The sequence below is a fragment of the Bombyx mori genome, chromosome 18 (assembly GCF_030269925.1).
Source record: "Bombyx mori chromosome 18, ASM3026992v2".
Taxonomy (NCBI): Eukaryota; Metazoa; Arthropoda; class Insecta; order Lepidoptera; family Bombycidae; genus Bombyx; species Bombyx mori.
The window spans coordinates 6,953,011-6,973,618 of NC_085124.1; the positions used below are offsets into that span (position 1 = coordinate 6,953,011).

At 39.2% G+C, this 20,608-nt stretch overlaps 1 protein-coding gene and 1 long non-coding RNA gene across 2 annotated transcripts; both read right to left on the reverse strand.

Moving 5' to 3' along the window:
- Positions 1–921: 921 nt before the first annotated feature.
- Positions 922–7,906, reverse strand: LOC732922 (proteasome alpha 3 subunit). Its single transcript, NM_001046922.1, is given in 5 exon segments — positions 922–1,137; positions 4,670–4,782; positions 5,726–5,974; positions 7,363–7,569; positions 7,774–7,906. Coding segments are annotated over 5 exon segments (768 nt in total). The 5' UTR covers positions 7,795–7,906; the 3' UTR covers positions 922–959.
- Positions 7,907–10,046: 2,140 nt separating this feature from the next.
- On the reverse strand, positions 10,047–12,913 carry LOC110385600 (uncharacterized). Its single transcript, XR_002430856.3, has 3 exons — positions 12,804–12,913; positions 12,167–12,284; positions 10,047–11,420 (listed from the first exon to the last, which is right to left on the reverse strand). It is a non-coding gene; the product is annotated as an uncharacterized LOC110385600 (long non-coding RNA).
- Between the last annotated feature and the right edge of the window lie 7,695 nt (positions 12,914–20,608).

Here is a 20,608-nt window from a genome sequence, read left to right on the forward strand (position 1 = left end):
AGGCTCCAAGATCAGCCGTTTTATTATTTTTTAACTAGTACTACTAACTGTAATCTATAGATTTTACAATGTGTGTCTTAACCAGATCAGACCAGCGGGTAGGTAAGCGTCCGCGTGATCTTCTTCCGTCAACCTGACCAACTACCATCAGCTTCTCGAGGTTATCGGGGCCTCTACGAGCGAATAAATGTGATAAGCAACTTATTTTTTTCAAATAGAGAACCTTTTTTTTTAATTCCTTTTCCATCACTTATCAGATGAAAAGATAACCGACAGATCAGAGTCGGAATCAGTATATTTTTTTCTACCTGAACTTGTTTGAAGCGTACGCTTCAATCAAGTGCTTATCACATTTATTCGCTCGTAGAGGCCCCGATAACCTCGAGAAGCTGATGGTAGTTGGTCAGGTTGACGGAAGAAGATCACGCGGACGCTTACCTACCCGCTGGTCTGATCTGGTCATGGTTTATTCACAATGAAATAACATAATAGCGTTAGTGTAAATTTTCGATATCGAAAAGCGCGCGGCGAGCTGTCCCCCGCGCGTCGCCTCTGGCCCCTATGGAAATAAACTCGCGCGAATACTATAGAGATATAAGTTCTAAGTCTCAGTTCTATAGTACGACTGGCTACCCTACATTCAAACCGAAACACATTACTGCTTTACAGCAGAAATGGGCGAGGTGGTGGTGGGTTCACAACATGCTCTACTACTAGTTACCCAAATTAAAATTTTTGCGAGTTTGACTTATATGTAGTACAATATTATTAGTAAGGCATTTCACCGACCAAATTTCACGAAAAATTGGTACCTGCCTACGGGATTCGATCACTTACACAGTTGTATTGCTCGATACGAATGCACCAGGCGTCTTGTCTTTTACGCCACGACGACTTTTACTATTCAATAAAACAAAAGTCATTTCTATACGAAATTTAATAACTAAGATTAATCATGTTCACATCTCTCCTTCATCTGAATCTTCAATATCAGCAAGAGCCTGTTTAGCTTGGTTCTCTGCTTCGGTGGCGAGCTCACGCGGAACCAGCTCATGGCGACCCTTCGTGTCTTTCGAAACCCAAGACAACTCCAGCTCAAACTGCTTATCTTTTAGTTCATCATGTACAAGATAGATACTGAAAAAATATATTTATACAATTTACATCAATACAAAGTAATCACAGCCACTATTGTAAAATACTGTAAACTGATAATAAAATCATGATTAAATAGAAATTTCAATTAAATTATGAAATTACAAAGAAAAATAATTCTTGCAAATTAGGTGACATTTCAAAATGTCTTCATAATTTCTTTTATTACTTTATTCAATTCATATTATATATCTATGCTAATATATAAATATACAGTGGTTTTTACAGATGTTCCGTTATAACTACTCAACCATGCATCCGATTAACTTGAAACTTGGTATCCATGTAGAAAATACATGTACTTAATGGATAGGCTAATTTTTATATGAGTGTTGGACTCCCTAATAATAATGACAATAAATAATAATACAGTCAAAATCTGTTATAACGACATCGAAGGGACTGCTCATATTCAGTCGTAAAAACCGATAGTCGTAACAACCGGTGATGTTTAATGTGTATCGTGCAAGTACAAACAAATCGATAGGGAATTATTGGAAAAATATAAGTGGGATATCGGTACTTTTTGGTTAATTCACACTGGCACACGAGTTTTATTTTTAAAAGAAGAAAATATAAATGACAGATATAAGTTGGACAGAACGAGGTTACGAATGTGTATGTAGTATTTTTTGAAAGAATAAAAGATTTTGTTGTTAAACTAAATATCCACTAGATTTCGCCATACCATCCCACATCTTTTTGGGGGCTCGTCCGGGATACGATTCAGGATACCGTTCAGGATGTCGTTCGGTGATAAATCACTGTGGATTGACGAATTTCTACAGAGATAAGTTGACTGCTATAGTGCATTTTCGTTGTGCATCCAAGACTTGGAGACGTGTAAAAATAACGATTTTATGATGAAGTATTATTGATGAAGTTTTGTGTAACATTATTTTATGCAGACTTATTATGAAGATTACATAAGATTATTTACTGAAGATTACCTACTTAAGAAGAAGACTAATTTTGAAAATTGTTATTAACGACTACTACGACTATTTCTTTACGAGTTCAACGAGACTATTATCTTTTTTTTTGCATAAAAATCCTAAAGTAAAAAATGCCTCCTAAGAAGAATAATGATAATGACGAAAGAGAAGACGTCGAGGTGCACATCTCGTTTCGTGATTTGGAGCAGTCCATGACACCTTTCAGCGGAGATGATACTTACCCGATTTCGGAGTTTTTTGATGAATTTGAAGATGTTGCTGATTTGATGAAGTGGACCAAAGTGGAAAGATTGATCTATGCAAAGAAACTTTTGGGTGGAACAGCAAAGTTATTTTTAAGATCTATTGGTAGAGTTAAAGACTATCCTACTTTGAAGGAAGCCCTTATTGAAGAATTTGGCCCTAAGGTTAATAGTGCTAAGATTCACAAGAAGCTTATTTCACGAAAGATAAAAAATGATGAAACTATACAACAATACTTTTTAGTTATGAAAGAAATAGCACTGCATGGAAGAGTAGATGATGCTGCTTTAATGGAATACGTCATAGATGGTATCAATGATCCTGAATCTAACAAAGCAATTTTATATGGAGCTACAGACTTGAAAGATTTTCGAAAGAAGCTAGACATCTACAGTGATTTTCGAAAGAAGCTGGACGATTACAGTGATATTCGGAAGAAAATGAGTACACAATCATATCACCAGGCAGTTCCGCGAGTAAATGCAGATGCAGGCACATCGCCATCAAGAAAACCGCATTTTAAAAGATGCTATAACTGTGGTGATTTAGACCATCAATCCTCCTGTTGTACAAAGGGCATTAAATGCTTTAAGTGTAATGAATTCGGTCACAAGGGAAACGAATGTAAGAATGAAGTTAAGAAGTCTTTAATTATTCAGAAGAAAAACGAAGAAGAAAAAATCCCTTACAAGAAAGTGTTATTGAATGGAACAGAGATGGTGGCTTTTATCGATACAGGTAGTGACGCGAACCTTATTATACAATCAGAATTTGAAAAAATTGAAAATAATATCCAAAATTATGACAAGAATTCAGAAGTTCGTCTTACGGGCATTGCTAACAAAGAACTACTTATCAAAGGTGTTTTTACTACTCAGCTACAGATTGATAATGCTGTTACGGATATCAAATTTTACATTGTAGAAGATGATATAATACCTGTAAAGCTGATCATTGGCAACCCCATACTGCGTGAATTCGAAGTTAAGTTTACAAGAAATGGAATTATAATGGAGAAGATACCACTTTGTGCTATTGTTGTTGAGAAGGACGAGGTCAAAGAAGACTACAAGAAATTAAAATTAAGAAAAGAAGATTACAAGAAGTTAGAGAAAGAAGATTATAAGAAGTTAGAGAAAGAAGACTGCAAGAAGTTGGTTAAAGTACCTTACCAGAATCATTTGACACAAAATAGAATACTGTATAAAGAGAAGAATGGAAGTAGTTTTATCGCTGTACCAAAGAAGATGGAAAAAGAAATTATAAGAGAGAATCATAGAAGAGGACGACTAAAAGTTGAAGATTGGGAATGGAGGAGGTCCGATACATACGACTAGCCTTGCTAATTTTATTAAGCTATGAACTGATTCGTCTGAGGCAGACGAATGGGTAGGAATGGCCGAGTGGGATATCGGTACTTTTTGGTTAATTCACACTGGCACACGAGTTTTATTTTTAAAAGAAGAAAATATAAATGACAGATATAAGTTGGACAGAACGAGGTTACGAATGTGTATGTAGTATTTTTTGAAAGAATAAAAGATTTTGTTGTTAAACTAAATATCCACTAGATTTCGCCATACCATCCCACATATATTTACTTATTACGCGATTTTTCGTCAATATTAATTTGTTTTCTTTTTCTTTGCGACATTTTGAAAGTTTCACGAATAACTCCACAAAGTTTTGGTGCGTCTTGTGTATAAATAAGTAACAAACTAACTGAAGAGATATGAAGAAGCGGACTTTGACTCTACTACATGCACGTGTTTTGTTTCTAAGAATTAGAAAAGACCCTACACTAAACTAAATCCTATTGTTTTCTTTCCTGATTTTAATAGTCATTGAAGACAGATGTGGATACCTATTCAAATTGTTTACAATACAGCTTAGCCGGTCGTTCTAACAGATCTAATACTCCGAAATATTAGTTAAATGTGGTCGTTTTATGAGGTATGTCGTTATAAGCAATGTCGTATAAAGCAATGTTTTTAATAAGGCGGTCATATGGCATTCAGCCGGGACCTTTGTTCTAGGTTATTATAACCGGCATGTTGTTCTAAACGATGTCGCAGTAAACGGTTTTGACTGTATTAATTTTAAATGCCCAGCAAAGTGGGCGAGTACGACTAGTATATTATATTATTTATATTATAGTTTCATACAACATTGTTATACCTCTAGATATTAACAAATTCTGACAAGTCATCTGAGCACTTTATCAAAATTTTAATCAAATTACAAGAATAGATTTTTCCAAGGTATACTTATTTTAATTTATATATGTAAAAAATATCTACTTTACTGTTACATACATTCTAGCGGCTTCTCTCACAAGCTCCTTCACTGTGAGGTCTCCAAGTTTTAGCTTTTCTATCTCTGTTTTTGCTGCCTGTTTGGCTTTTCCGACTGCGCAACCAAAATATGACTGAAAAAAATAGTCAGATCAACAGGCAATGTTATTACAATTAAACAAGTTTATAATCAGAAATATATTTATTATTTACTTTAAATTTAATTAATTTATAATAGTCTCCCACGTGAATCTTGTTTGCCACTAAATTACTTCCTCTATCATGCATGCAAAGCAATCATGCATTCTGGTCTGAATGGAGGGACTGTTTTTTTTCTCGAAGTGTGAATGGACGAACTCACTCCTAGCTCACCTGGTGTTTAAGTGGTTAACTAGGCTCATTGCATTGGAATGTGAGTGCCACCATCCAAGAATTAGACATGAGGTTCAATTTCCAATTATATGGTTATAAAAGGCTCATGCAAATTGGAATACATGAATACTTTGCAAAAATAGGTTGGGCTCACAAGAGACCTCTTCCTTATTGCCAGTTAATAAACAATATTATTCCTTCATTACGGAATTAATTCATTAGTACATATATTCATAGAAAAATCATTAACTGCCTGCGGGTTTTGAACACAGGCATATTTCGATACAAGATAACCAGGCATCTTGGCCTTTAGGCCAAAAATCCCTTCATAAAAACTATTACAGAAACAGACTTAAGGTGGAATATCTAAATAATTCCTTGAGGTGATTAGTGACATTCATATCTACAACATTGTGAGAAAAATACTAATAACATTATAGATTTACTGGTGGTAGGACCTCTCCGTGCAGGTAGATACCACCACCCTGCCTATTTCTGCAGTGAAGCAGTAATGCGTTTCGGTTTGAAGGGCGGGGCAGCCGTTGTAACTATACTGAGATCTTAGAACTTATATCTCAAGGTGGGTGGCGCATTTACGTTGTAGATGTCTATGGGCTCCAGTAATCACTTAACACCAGGTGGGCTGTGAGTTTGTCCAATCATCTAAGCGATAAAAAAAAAATAAAAAAAAATATAACAACTTACAAAAGATACACCACTGGGATCTAGCATATACATCTGAGGGCCTTCATAGTCTGTCCATGTGCCCATAACGACTGAGCAACCATATGGCCGAACAGCGCTGTATAGTGTGTATGCGTGCATGTACATTGAAACTCGTTCATTTAAATACTTCAGTGGTACTGGACTGCCATACTGAGATCTGTAGTTTGATGCCTCTGAACGAGCAGTCTCGACAATTTGTCTTGCATCTGATATGAGCCCTGCGACAGCCTGAAAACAGTTTTTATATTGTGAAAAAAAATTAGATAATCTTTAGTGATTGACTTGAATGATTTCTTCAGAGGGATATGGTTACGATTTTTGGAACGAAGTTCCTTATGGGACGATGCGGAGGGGTACCCTAACCGGGAAAAAACGTCCCTAACGTAAGATTTTTATTAGTAATGCACACAGTGTACAACTTAACTTTGTAATAACGTACAAAAAATAACACATTTTTATTATATATTTTTTATAAATCATTGTGAATAAGATAAAGTTGATAACTTTGTTAAGTAGTTTTTATTTATTTTTATCAATAAAAAAATCATAATAAAAAATGTATACCTGAATAATTATTTTCTTTATACCCCGAATAGAACTTAAAATGAATATTTTTATAAGGAACTTCGTTCCTATCCTGTGTCCCATGACACCACACATCTTTTTTTGTTCTTTTCATTCCTTTGTAGGTAGATAAGCATACTACATACTTAATGGTCAGTGACTAACATTGCTCATAAACATAAGCAATGCTAGGAGCACAGTCAAGTCGCTGTTTAATACTGAGTACTCTTCGTACTATGAAGAGTGGGATATTTATATTCAAATATTGCTCAGTCTTAATGACAAACAATTATGGAAGTCACTGTTTTCACTTTGTGATGTCTATGAACTTCAATAATTGTCCACCCATGTTATGGAAGAATCACTACATAGTATAAAACAAAGTCGCTTTCTCTGTCCCTATGTATGCTTAAATTTTTAAAACTACGCAACGGATTTTGATGCGATTTTTTAATAGATAGAGTGATTGAAGAGGAAGGTTTATATGTATAATAAATCCATTAAATAGTGGAGAAATCAATAATAATTTACAGTTTCCGAAGCAAAGCAAGGGCGGGTTGCTAGTAAAATATATAAAAATCATTAAACATTATATAAACACAGTACATATTACTTTTCCTACCAAGTAAAACAAGATTCTATTCTATTAACTGAACATTCAATAAGTTAGTTTGCCTACATATTGTTAGTAGCATCTAGGGTTTGCTTTACCGAAAGTGCTCATAGGGCTTAGTTGGGAGACTTGGCTAATACTAACCCTAGCAAGAGCAGTGCTTAACTGAATCTACCACCAGATGAGAATAGCGGCCTACTGATAAGATCCAGGAAAAAACTCAGCAATCTGTCTGTGAGTTAGTTTGTATGACAAACCCTTCATCGCATTTAATGGATTCACAGAGAATGGTGACTGGTGCTTGGAATGTCTAAACGCACCGATAATAGGATCGAGAGTATCCGAAATGATTAAGCTATATCAATCTCTTTATAACAAATATGTTTAAAAAAAATACTAACATATTCTTGACTATGAATTTATAAATAATATTACTGACCATGCCAACATGTTCATCAATATGGAATATCCTCTTGTTTGCGCCAGGTTCATACAGTTTGGATGTGATTAACTTCTCAACAGCAAATACCACTCCGTCTTTTCCTCGGAGGCCAATTACTGTTCCAGAATTTTCTACAGCCTTTGCAGCATATTCCACTTGGAAAACGCGACCATCAGGAGAAAATTGAGAAGCCGATAGGTCATACTGAAATAAAAAAAAAGCAATGACTGGACAGTTTTGGTTTTTAAAAAAACAAACTTCTACGATGAATCATATATTTTTTAAGAATATTTTTAATGATTTAAACATTGATTATACAGATAAATTTATTGTTTCAAACATTGTACAAAAACCTAAATTGTTGAAAACTTATTGACCTTCTAACCTCTCAAAATGATTTTTACTTACGCCAGTTCCGATAGAACTCATGTTTACGCACTGTTTAATATATTTCGATTTCTACCAAGACAAATACACTAATGTTGGTCCAAAATATAAATTATTGTTCCGAAAAGCGGTATTCGAGATAATCACAATTTGACAGTCATCATTAGGTTCATACGTTCATAAATTGTTTTTGTTGATTTGTACAGTGGACAAGTAAAGGAAAATATGCTCATAAATCCTAGTATTTTATAACAGAAGCCGAGGCTTTCTTTGGGATTTTGCATTAATCTGAAATTATTTTAGAATTAAATCGATAAAAATGAAACGGGATTTTATTCCTGACCTATGCTTTATCAAGCAAGTCATGTCCGGAAATTTTGTTTTATATGAGGCACTTTTATAAATATAGACACTAAAAGGTTAACTAATACCATAGCTATTACTCCACTCTAAAAGTAAATTTAAAAGTATGCTTTCTGATCACAAATAATAGGTAATAAAATTTATCCTTAACGCACTGTTGGTCTAGTACTTAATGTACTTATATCATTGAACATTAATTTTAGTAGGTAAGCCCACTGAGTTTCTCGCCGGATCTTCTCAGTGGGTCGCGTTTCCGATCCGGTGGTAGATTCTGCGAAGCACGGCTCTTGCTAGGGTTCGTGTTAGCAACGTCGTCAGGTTTGAGCCCCCTGAGCTTACCTACTAGTTAAGTTTACGTTGAAATAGCCTCTCAAGGCTCTGCTAGGTAGAAAAAAAAAATAGTACCTAGATACTAAAGCTTTTCGATTGTCTCATGAGTAACACAGATTGTCACGATTCGCGCAAAAATATCAAAATTATTGGATCACTGTAGAATAAAAATAAATACGGTTTTTTCCTGATATTACGTCCATCTGGGTAACTTCAGCTTTCCGTTTAACATTAGCCCACTTACTCACTTTTTACATATATTTATTGTTTTATTTCCAAACGAGATACATTTTACTAGACTTCGAATTTTTTTATCAAGAGGTTTATTATTGAACGAAGAAAGCGCGCCAAAATTTGATATTTGTCAGCAAAACTTTTCTTTCTTGAGGTTGATTGTGAAGTGGTAGGTGGGTGACAAATGAAACATCGCTGCAAAGTTTTTTATATTCACACTCAAAAGTTTCATAGAAAGGTAAGTTTGTACTTTTTTTAATAAGTAAAGGTTGCAGATGTAGTTTCATAAAAAAATCTATATGATCTTTAAAGTTGTTTACGTGTTTGTCTTGATTTTAATTCGTTTGGTGAATATTTGTGCTAATATGGGTAACTTTAACCCGGGCAAAATTTAAAAATAAGCCGATGATTGCGTCAAGAACATGCACAAATAGCCCTTCGAGAACAGCTAGAAGCTTTCACGGTGACTAACCTTCCTATTACTAGTTTTTTATCACCTATTCCTAGTCCTTCAAACATAAAATCGACATACTCAGTCGACCTACCTACCAATCAATCATCTTCTATCACCTACCGCTGAATCCTCATTTAATATTGAAGCTACAGTCTTTCGTACGCCACCACCTATTGACGATATCTCATCATTCATGGATCGTGTTACATCATTATCTGAGCAATTAGATTTGGATACTGGGTCATGGAATGGGGTGATTAACAACTGTAATTGTTTTAATTCTACCAAAGGATGGACCAGATGGACGGTACTCATATTTAGACTATTTCTATAGTATTTAAAGTCATTATAAAATGTTTAGTCGTCTGTGTATTTTAGCCTTAGTCTTTACTCGTGAGTTTGTGCCTTCCTATTTATCCAAACTTATAACGTCAATAAAGCTACTATAACAATGAACATTAAAAACCTTTATTAAACCTTGGTGATAAACCTTGATTCGATCGATCGAAAAGATACGAGCAGCTTGCAGATTACCATGTCAAAAGAAGTTTACGATCGTATGGTGTCTACACGTTTTACCGTTCATATAACGACGAAAAACCTTCGCGAACTTTATTATTCCGATATGCGTACTCATCCAGTTTGTTGGAACTTTTTATTTTAGGGCTGATAGATGGGAGATTCATACAAGCTTAGAGCCTACACGTACATAAGGTGTAAGTGTGTGTCGGAAGCCACTTGATACTTTAATTTCAGTCCTTTATTGAAACTTCTTGATTCGACATCACGAGTTCATGCTGGCAGTTCTCTACTTGGTTCTGTGACACACACACACATCCAAAAAAGGTCAATTATTTGACCAATTTTCAATCTTACAATTTTAAAGCTTTACGGTTTAATTGGAATAAAATGATAAGGTCAAATTTCATTTATTACATTTTTTTACACAATAAACCAAAGTGTAGCCATGATTATTTTCTGAAAACTTAACACATATTTGTACATACATTACACATTGTTCTACACATATTAAGGCTCCATTTGTACAGGTATGTACTTATCTGTGAAAATTGGTATAAAGTAAAATAGGCATTTATTTTCCCTAACTTCACAGATTTCAGATGCATGACGTACGTTTTTAGAAAATCAGGTATGTTGTTAGCATATTAAGCCTAGCCAGCCCTTCCACATTGTCAAACTCTCATCCACTGCTAAATTCTGACCCGAATTGTATAATAGCTCGGCAAATTTTTTATTTAACTTTTTTAATTTTTTTATTGCCCTTGTAGGCAGACGAGCATACGGCCCACCTGATGGTGAGTGGTTACCGTCGCCCATGGACTTCAGCAATGCCAGTGGGCAGAGCCAAGTCGCTGCCTACCGCTGCTTAAGTGGTCTATTATTGGTTGTATTTTATAGAGCTTGGCCTGGCGTCGTGCCAACATTGCAATATCACAATCTGCATTATTAGCAAAGTGCAGGCACCTTGACAGCAGCCGGAAACGGTCATAGGACATCTCCGGGGAGAAACCCGGCGTGTAGAAAATGTATCGTAAGCAAGTTACACCAGTACTCATCCAAACGTGTTTTGATGACCAACCCCATAGTCAGTGCGTGTTTAGTGCGAGTTTTTTAACGTTCTCGATAGCGTAAAAGTTAACTCTTATTTGTATGGAATGGAATGATTTGCGTATGTTTGCCGCTAGGGGCGCTGTTCCAACTGCATACAAAATTGGGATAACTTTTACGCTATCGACAACGTTAAAAAACTCGCACTAAGCCCACTAAGAACGATGGCAAAATACGTGTAAATTTCGTTTACATTTGTATCTTGCCATCGAGTAATCCGACTATGAGGGTGAATCGTCCCACTCTCCAATATAACCGTTGCCAGCTGCTGTGGGTAAATGTTGGTTTCCGTGACTATCACTTCCATTATTTCATATGGCAATAAATGCTTCGTATGGAGTCGCGAATGAAACCGTTAGACCAGTAATTTGGGAGAAAGGTTCTCGCCTTAAATAAGGTTCGATTTGAGGCATTGGCACCTTTCTCCATTCAAATTTAGATTTATTATTCGGCTCTATCTCGGATGGCGAAAGAGCCGTCGGTGAGGCAGACGTGGATAGAAGAAGAGGTTAAGGAGGCCACTCAAAATTAAAGTTAAGCCCCCCTTCTCCTCTTTCAACTTCCTCATCCTCTTCGTCTATCCACATCCTTGTCGACCGGGGCACCAGCGGCGGCTGCACATCTTCCTCCTCCTCTCCCCTCGACTCTTCTTCGCTGCCTGAAAAGAAAATAGTTATAAGTTGTGTTTTCGATCGTAATAGGTATTTTACTTTCACGATTATTGATAAAAAGGTTACTGGTGGTAGGACCTCTTGTGAGTCCGCGCGGGTGGGTACGACCACCCTGCCTATTTCTGCCGTGAAGCAGTAATGCGTTTCGGTTTGAAGGGTGGGGCAACCGTTGTAACTATACTTGAGGCCTTAGAACTTATATCTCAACGTGGGTGGCGCATTTACGTTGTGGATGTCTATGGGCTCCAGTAACCACTTAACACCAGGTGGGCTGTGAGCTCGTCCACCTATCTATGCAATAAAACAAACCAAAAAAAAGTTGTAAATGTATCTGGGCTCCAGTAATCACTTAACATCAGGTGGGCTGTGAGGTCGTCCAGCCATCTATGCAATAAAACAAACAAAAAAAAGTTGTGGATGTATCTGGGCTCCAGTAACCACTTAACAACAGGTGGGCCATGAGCTCGTCCACCCATCTATGCAATAAAACAAACCAAAAAACAAGTTGTAAATGTATCTGGGCTCCAGTAACCACTTAATTTTAGGTGGGCCGTGAGCTCGTCCACCTATCTCTGCAATAAAACAAAAAAAAAGTTGTAGATGTATCTGGGCTCGAGTAACCATTTAACATCAGGTGGGCCGTGAGCTCGTCCACCCATCTATGCAATAAGACAAACAAAAAAGTAAATAAAAATATATATTAATTTAGGTTTTAGTTTTAAGAGGTAATTACAATTCAGAGGCCGAAGGTCGGGCTTGGTGGCGACTACCACCACGTGTGCGGACACTTTGAACGCCACCACGACCACCTCTACTTCGGCCACGGGCTGCAGCACGTTGACTCAAGTTGACTGGAAATAAAAAAATATAAATTAGTTCAAGAAGTCGGCTTATGCAAAGAATCCAATCACTAGTACAAAATATAAAAAAATCAAATACCTAAAACAAAAAAAACAAAAATCGATAAAAAAAAAAATATAAAATTCAAGCGCCGTATATTTATTTGTTCAACATCGGCCATTTTGTTTTGTGCAAAACCCTGTGTTACGAGTCAGGAATTCGGACGCTTGAGTGTGTTCACATCCATAGATTATACACTTAATATATTTTTCACATCTTTGAAGTCGAAATTTTTACATTTGTGACTAAAATACACGTCCTTTTTAATACTCATATTTAAGTTCATTAAAATATTGATCTCATTACAAAAAATCGTTTGGATTTTAATAATTTTTCTATTTAAAACTACCAACTAAAGACGACCGTTAGGTTCAAAAAATGACGAGGCCGTTGCTTCAAATACTGCTTTTGTCATAAAATGCAAATGACATTTACTCCATGTTAGTAAAATATAATGAATTAATACTTACGATTCCATTAATAAGCAATAAAAAAAATTCACTGAACCGATAATTTTACAAATTCGCAAATACGTGCAACCAGACTGAACTCGAATTTCACACTGATTCACACACAATTCAAATTTCACACAGCCCCCTTCACCCTTCAGCTATTTTGTTGTAAATAATGTATGAGAGAGAAGGTCGATTCATTGGGTACAGTTTTAAATGTGTTAGAAAGAGTAAACCATAATTTTATAATTAGCTGTTAAAAGTTAAAAATAGGGACTACGTGCGTCCGAGATTCGGACGCCCAAGTCAACACTCAACAGACGGGCATAAATCGTGGTCCGTCCAAGATTTGGATGATCAATATCTCAATGAATTGTTGATAGACTGTTAAACGTGTATTAACTATGCGTGTGAACATATCACACGCATAGTTAATACTAAATTTATATTTATATCATAATATTTAACATTTTCGGGCCCCCTCCCATGTCGGTCTGTGGACCGGTGAGGGGGCCTGAAAAGATGACGTGCAAGCTGCTCTGCACGCGATTTACGCTAGAGCATCCGGGTGATGGAAGGTCGGCCATCCTCGACCCACGCAGCAGCACGTAGGCAGTGGCTTGGCCAGTAGGCAGCGGCTTGGTCGGTACGCAGCGGCTTGGCTCTGCCCCTGGCATTGCTGAAGTCCATGGGCGACGGTAACCACTCACCATCGGGTGGGCTGTATGCTCGTTTGCCTACAAGGGCAATAAAAAAAAACGCTGGTTCTAACCCAGCGGGGTATTCCGTGGGTATTACGACCATTCTAATCGGCGCGCTAGGCGGATTTTGGATAGCCTGCCAACCGAGAGGGCTGATGGCCGTAGCGCCGACCATCGCCAGCCCGGCGTCCCGAGGGGGAGGGTGATGGGAGATAATATGTGCTCCGCACTAAGCGCTTCACTTTCCCCCCTTTGCCTTTAGATGAGTTCTGTCTCAGGCGAGGTTCGGACTTGAGTGGTCGAGCGACACGAGCTTTTTAGTCGGTTCGACTCCAACATGCCCCCCCGCCATCCCCCGTGGAGGGCGGAAGTCCGGCTATTTCCTTCTAACAAAAAAAATATATGTCGGAGACGGTCATTAGTTTGGTAGCTAAATTTTTTTTAATTTTTTTTTATTGCCGTTTAGGCAGACGAGCATACGGCCCACCTGATGGTGAGTGGTTACCGTCGCTCATGGACGTCAGCAATGCCAGGGGCAGAACCAAGCCGCTGCCTACCGTTTAATACTCTCCACAAGCCTCTTTTGAAGAAGGACATTTTTTTTTATTTTTTTTTATTGCCTAGATGTGTGGACGAGCTCACAGCCCACCTGGTGTTGGTGGTTTTTTTTTTTTTATAACACCTAAGAGCAAACGAGCAAGACGGGTCACCTGATGGTAAGTGATTCACCGCCGCCCACGGTCACCAGCGTTTACGCCAGTGTGTTGCCTACCCTTCAGATAAGAATATGCTCTTTTCTTGAATAACCCAATGTCGCAGTTGTTGGGGAAGACCGCTGATGGCAACGAATTCCAGAGATTTACTGTGCGTGGCAGAAAACTGTTTTTAAAACGCATTGTACTGGAACGCCAACCATCCAGATGGTGCGGATGATAGTTCCGGCGAGACGATCGGTTGCGAAAATCAGCGGCTTCTATTAAATTGAACAACTCCTCGGAACACTCCCCATTGTAAATTCTGTAAAGTATGCACAGGGAAGATAGATCCCTACGCAGTGCCAAAGGATCTAGCCGATCGGCAAGTTCAGGATCGTCGACAATCCGAGATGCCCTACGTTGGATTCGGTCAAATGGAGATAGCTGATAACCCGGAGCCCCGGCCCAAAGATGGCAACAATACTCCATGTGAGGCCGCACCTGCGCCTTATACAGCTTAAGGCGGTGAGCCGGCTTGAAGTACTGTTTGGCCCTGTTGAGTACTCCGAGTTTTTTGGAGGCCATTTTAGCCTTGCTCTCCAAATGACCGCCAAACTGGACAACACTCGAAATGTCTACGCCCAGAATGCCCATGTTCGGCTTGGCACAAAGGTGAGTGTTTCCGAAGAGTGGCGATGCGACAAAGGGGGCTTTTTTACTGGAACCCATAGACATCTACAACGTAAATGCGCCACCCACCTTGAGATATAAGTTCTAAAGTCTCAAGTATAGTTACAACGGCTGTCCCACCCTTCAAACCGAAACGCATTACTGCTTCACGGCAGAAATAGGCAGGGAGGTGGTACCTACCCGCGCGGACTCATAAGAGGTCCTACCACCAGTAACTTGACATGTCATAGCGCTCGGGAAACACCGTGGAGGGGAGCTCATTCCATAGCCGGATGGTACGTGGCAGAAAATATCTCTGGAAACGCACTGTGGATGAACGTAGTGGCTCCAGGTAGTATGGATGAACTCTACTCCGGTGGCGGGCGGTGCGATGGTAAAAACGAGATGTCGGTATCATCTCGAACAATTCCTCAGAGTACTCCCCATGGAACATACGGTACAGGATACAGAAGGAACCGAAGTCCCTCCGCAGACCCAGAGGTTCCAAACGATCCGTGAGAATGGGATTATCGACTATCCGAACGGCCCTCCTCTGTATGGAGTCAAATGGAAGAAGCTGGTTTTTGGGAGCCTCGGCCCAGAGATGGGAGCAGTACTCCAAGCGAAAACGAAATGCAGCACGTGTTAACAATTTATAACATATCTACTATGCATTAGCCTTTTGAGCAACAAATTATAACAATGTGTATTTGCGCAAATTAACTCATTATAATACACGAACTAAAAAGGCGATTATTATTTAATAAATGTTATTTGAAAACGCAGTAAGTATATTATGGAATGTTTTGTTACCCAAATCATATTATGCATTATATATTTAAGAGCATTAAAAGGTCATGAAATTCTTTAAACTAAAAATTATTTATAGGTACGCTTCTTACATTTTCGATAGGCAGCGCCTTGGCTATGCCCTAGGCCCTAGACAATGCCGGGCGACAGTAACAATTCACCATCAGATGAAGAAATGATTATGAAATTGAAAAATGATTGTGGTTGACAATAAAAACTAACCTTTACTGATCTTCATATTATTCAAGAATGTTATTGTTAACAAACATCCCTTATCCAAAAAATAAAATCTATTAAAAATCAGTTCGATAATGGTAATAGTCCGATTAACAAAAAAAAACAAAACCTATTGTCTATATATATCAGATTGTTTGTTTGGACCATTCTAATTGCCCACGTTCCCACATCTTCGAAGCTGTCTGAGGCATAGTGAAATGTGAGCAAACATTCACACCCTTGAAAGGGTTCGGGCGTTCCCTTCGAGTGCTTGAATAAAACAAAATGAGCTTTTCTATTGATCCTTGAGAAGCGTGCTCTTTATGTTAGTAAACCTGAGAATATCAATGAGACTCTATGTTCATGGGCGTGGATTATATACTGAGATTGCGTAGGTGCAAAAAAAAAAAAAAGAATCGTTACATAATAAACGCGTCATATTCCTATTCTATTTAAATATGCGGTTCAAGTTTTTGTGCTATTACAATTTTCCGTCAGCTTTTAATTTAAATATTATTATGTATTTCTGTAATTGCATTGTCTAAAACGGTAAGATAATTTTTTGGGCCGCGAACCCGCACTGCATACGGAATGAGCTGTGTCGAGATTATTATTTGCGTACCCTGACATCCTAATTAACGTGTCTTTTTTTATTCGTTCCCGTTGCGAAATTATCCTCGTCGAGATAATGGAGGTGCGGCCTGTAGGCTGAATGAATAACAATGATATAAGGTGCAATACTGGTTGGCATTTTTGGGACTTCTGCTAACGTATAGACAGTACGAATAAGATATAATGAGGTGGAAAACACATTGTTCTGTTCGGAACATAGGATTTTTTCCATGAAAGAAAACATCGATAGAATTAGTCGTGAGATTTAACAGAATATAAAATTTTGCGTTTATTACAAGAAAATTTGAATATTGTAGGTACAGTTAGATTTCATAGAAATAAAAATAAGTGGCAAGAAAAAAACTTACAGTTTGATATTTTACGTTTTTTAAACTTTATAGAAAAAAAACGCGAGATTAAACCATGGAAGTAGCTTTAATTTTATCAAAAACTTGTAAACAGCGAAGAAGATACAAAGATAAGTAAGTTACCATAAATGCCAGTTTTGAACAACAATATTGGAACGGCCGGGTGACCGAGCTATATCGCCAGCTCGGGTTGTACTGAGCAAAATATTCCCTTTGCGTTCACCTCCAAAAGTATTCATAACATACAAGTATAGTGCGTACTTAAGCCTTGGAAGATATAACTTTGAAATTAACTTTGTTGAAACTTTTCGATCGAGAAATGTCATTTCAATTAATTGTATTTTGAAACGTCCATACCTCGAAGTATGACATTCTTGAATAAAGTTAAACCTCGAACAATTAAAACGTTTGATTATAAAGTGGAGAGCTGTTATTAAGAAAAAGTTTCTATATTTCAAAAGGACGGAATCTTCAGTCCCCTGTAATTGAAGGAAAAAAAAATAAGTGACAGTATTTAAGTTTCAATTGACAATCTTGACAGTAGCTTGGTACACGCAAAGGGTATACTTGTGCAACTTTACTTTTTATTGAATTTGATTGGTATCTTTTGCTTATGGACATTATGCAATGCCAAGGCCACAAGGCCTTTGTTATCGCTAAGAACTGTTTTCAAATCCGGTTTTAAGAAGGATATACTGTCAAAATATTCAGAAAGCATCCCGAAGGCAATTTAAATTAGAATGTATTATTTTCTATGATTCAAAATATATAAGTAGTTATTATTTAAGCCGGCATCGCTATAAATTATCAATCAGGTGTTGATACAATACCCTTCGCCGTCTAGAGTTAGTTGAATACGAGCCAAGTTGTTCGAGTTATGAAATATTTCGTTGCCTCTATTCATACGATAGGTACAGTGCACTTACTTGCACAAATCTGGACCATTCAAACTATTAAGTGTATTTACACTTGCAATCGTTTACCGTTTCGAGTGCATGGAAATGTAGCGTGAATCGTGAACAACCTACTGAAATCTGAATATATGGTTTTAATGACAGCAACATGTGTGGTTCTATATGTTTTTTTTTATTTTTTTTTTATTGCTTATATGGGTGGACGAACTCACAGCCCACCTGGTGTTAAGTGGTTACTGGAGCCCATAGACATCCACAACGTAAATGCGCCACCCACCTTGAGATACAAGTTCTAAGGCCTCAGTATAGTTACAACGGCTGCCCCACCCTTCAAACCGAAACGCATTACTGCTTCACGGTAGAAATCGGCAGGGTGGTGGTACCCACCCGCGCGGACTCACAAGAGGTCCTACTACCAGTAATTACGCAAATTTTAATTTTGCGGGTTTCATTTTTATTACCCGATGCTATTCCTTCACCGTGGAAATCCGTTTTGAGCAAGCCGTGCTCTCAAAAACTGACCATAAATCATAATCCAGCGGATTAAGATCGGGACTAGACGACGGCCAGTCTTCAGCTCTGAAGAAGTCCGAAACGTTCGTTTCCAACCAAGACTGCGTAGACCGAGCTTTATGACCTGACGCCGAGTCTTGCTGGAAGGACCGTTCTTAATTATTGAACATGGTGTTAAGGGGCTTCACTACCTTCTCAAGAATGGTATCTTGATACACTTGTGCCGATGTTTTGATACCTTTTTCACAAAAGTATGGCTCAGTCACCAAACCATCACTGAAGTCGGATAGCGCCGACGTTGCACTCTGTCGACTAATGGGAAGCTTCCTTAGAGCTTTGAGCATAAATACGGTCATTTTGTTTGTTAAAATGTTGCTCAATTGTAAAAATGTTCTCATCCGTAAACAATTTTTTTTTTTTTTTTTTTTTTTTGTTTTTTTTTTTTTTTTTTTTTTTTTTTTTTTTTTTTTTTTTTTTTTTTTTTTTTTTTTTTTTTTTATGACATCCCTTTGCGTATACCGCTTCAGTAGTTGTTTCGATTTTACTACCCTGTTCTCTTTTAAATTATCAGTTAAGAAATAACCAGTACGTCTCTTATAGGCTGCAAGTCCTAAGTCATCTTTTAAAATACGCGACATGGTTCTAGGTGCTATCTTCATTTCCCGAGATAAAATCTTTTGCTTCCGGACAGGATTTCTTCGAATTCTTTCCCTTACTGCTTTGACCACCTTTTTCGTATGAACACTACGTAGACAGACGGCCAGATCTTTTTCTGTCACAAGCAGAGGAGGTCTCATTGCATCTATTAATAGCCCAGTACACAAAAATTTTACATTCTCGCTCACGACTCGGTCGTGCGCGGACGTGCTTTCCGATCCGTGGCCCCGCTTGCGAGCTACGTCTCTGAACTCACAGTTGTGCTCGACAGTTTAGTGACCGTGAATACATTCTCGTTTACGACTCGGTTGTGTGTGAACGTGCCTTCCAATCCGTTGGTCGCTTGCGACCTACGCATCGGAATACACATTTGTGCGTGATAGTGTTGTGACCGTGAATACCCACCTCATACCAACTGTCTTTTTCAAGGCAACCAATCGCTACGTTCAGGCTTCCTGTGGCACTCACAGGCTAGCGATTTCCTAACCCTTCCCAAAACAACAGTCTTTTTCAAGACTAGACCCCCGCTCGCGATTCTGCCTGCTGTAGCACTATACAGCCCGAGCGGGTTCCTTTCCTTTTCCCCGCCGATTGCCGTTTTCACGGCATAGGCATTCCCCCCCCCTGCTCCTTGCTGTCCTGCAGCACAGGGGGGTTACAAATCCTATCCGGGGCCTCGCCTTTCGGCGAGTTCAACAAAAGTCCCGGGGCCGCCCCCCCCGGGCAAGAAGACCGAAGAATGGAGCAAGAAGACGTTAGTGATATTGTCGGGTTCCTCCGGGATAGGTACCCGTCAATTAGGGCCGAGTACCTAGAGTTTAGGGCCGCCCGTGGCAATCCCTCCCCCCCCGCGTCCGTCGCCGCGTATCTCAAACGTGCCTCGGAGGCACGCCGCGCGCCCCCCGCCGCCGCGTTAAGTTCGAGCGCACGTTCCGACGATGCGACTCACGAAGCGCCTAGCGCTACCCCCACCCCCGTGCCCGCGTCGACTACGTCATCGCGCGTCTCGTCCGTCGCGACCTCGATCGTTTCGAGTTCAGGCTCCGATACCGAATCGGAGATGGATTTCGAATCCGCGTCAAGCCCTCAGCCTGGAACTTCGGATGGGTTCCAAACCGTAACGCGCGGTAAAAAGCGTACTCGCGCCGTGGAGTCCCGGAGCTCCACGACGAAGCAGACAAAATCCGCGACCGCCTCCCGCCCGCAGGTAGTCGTGACACCGGAGTCGGACTCCGCTCGCCGCGTAACCCCGCCGCCGCGTCCCAAGCCCGCGCCCGCTCCTAAAGCAGCTGCCCCGCCCCCGCTGATTCTCCAGGAAAAAACTGCGTGGAACCGCGTTTCCCAGGCCCTTCAGGCAAATAAAATCAACTACACCCATGCGCGTAACGTCGCGCATGGGATTCAGATCAAGGTCGCAACGCCGGGCGACCATAGGGCCCTCTCAGCATACCTCCGAAAGGAGAACATAGGTTTCCACACCTATGCTCTTCAGGAGGACCGCGAGCTCCGTGTAGTAATACGCGGAGTACCGAAAGAGCTAGACATAGACTACGTTAAGGAGGACCTGATCGCTCAGGCACTCCCTATAGTTAGTGTGCATCGGATGCACAGCGGGCGGGGCAAGCAGCCCTACAACATGATACTCGTCGCGTTGGAGCCAACCCCGAA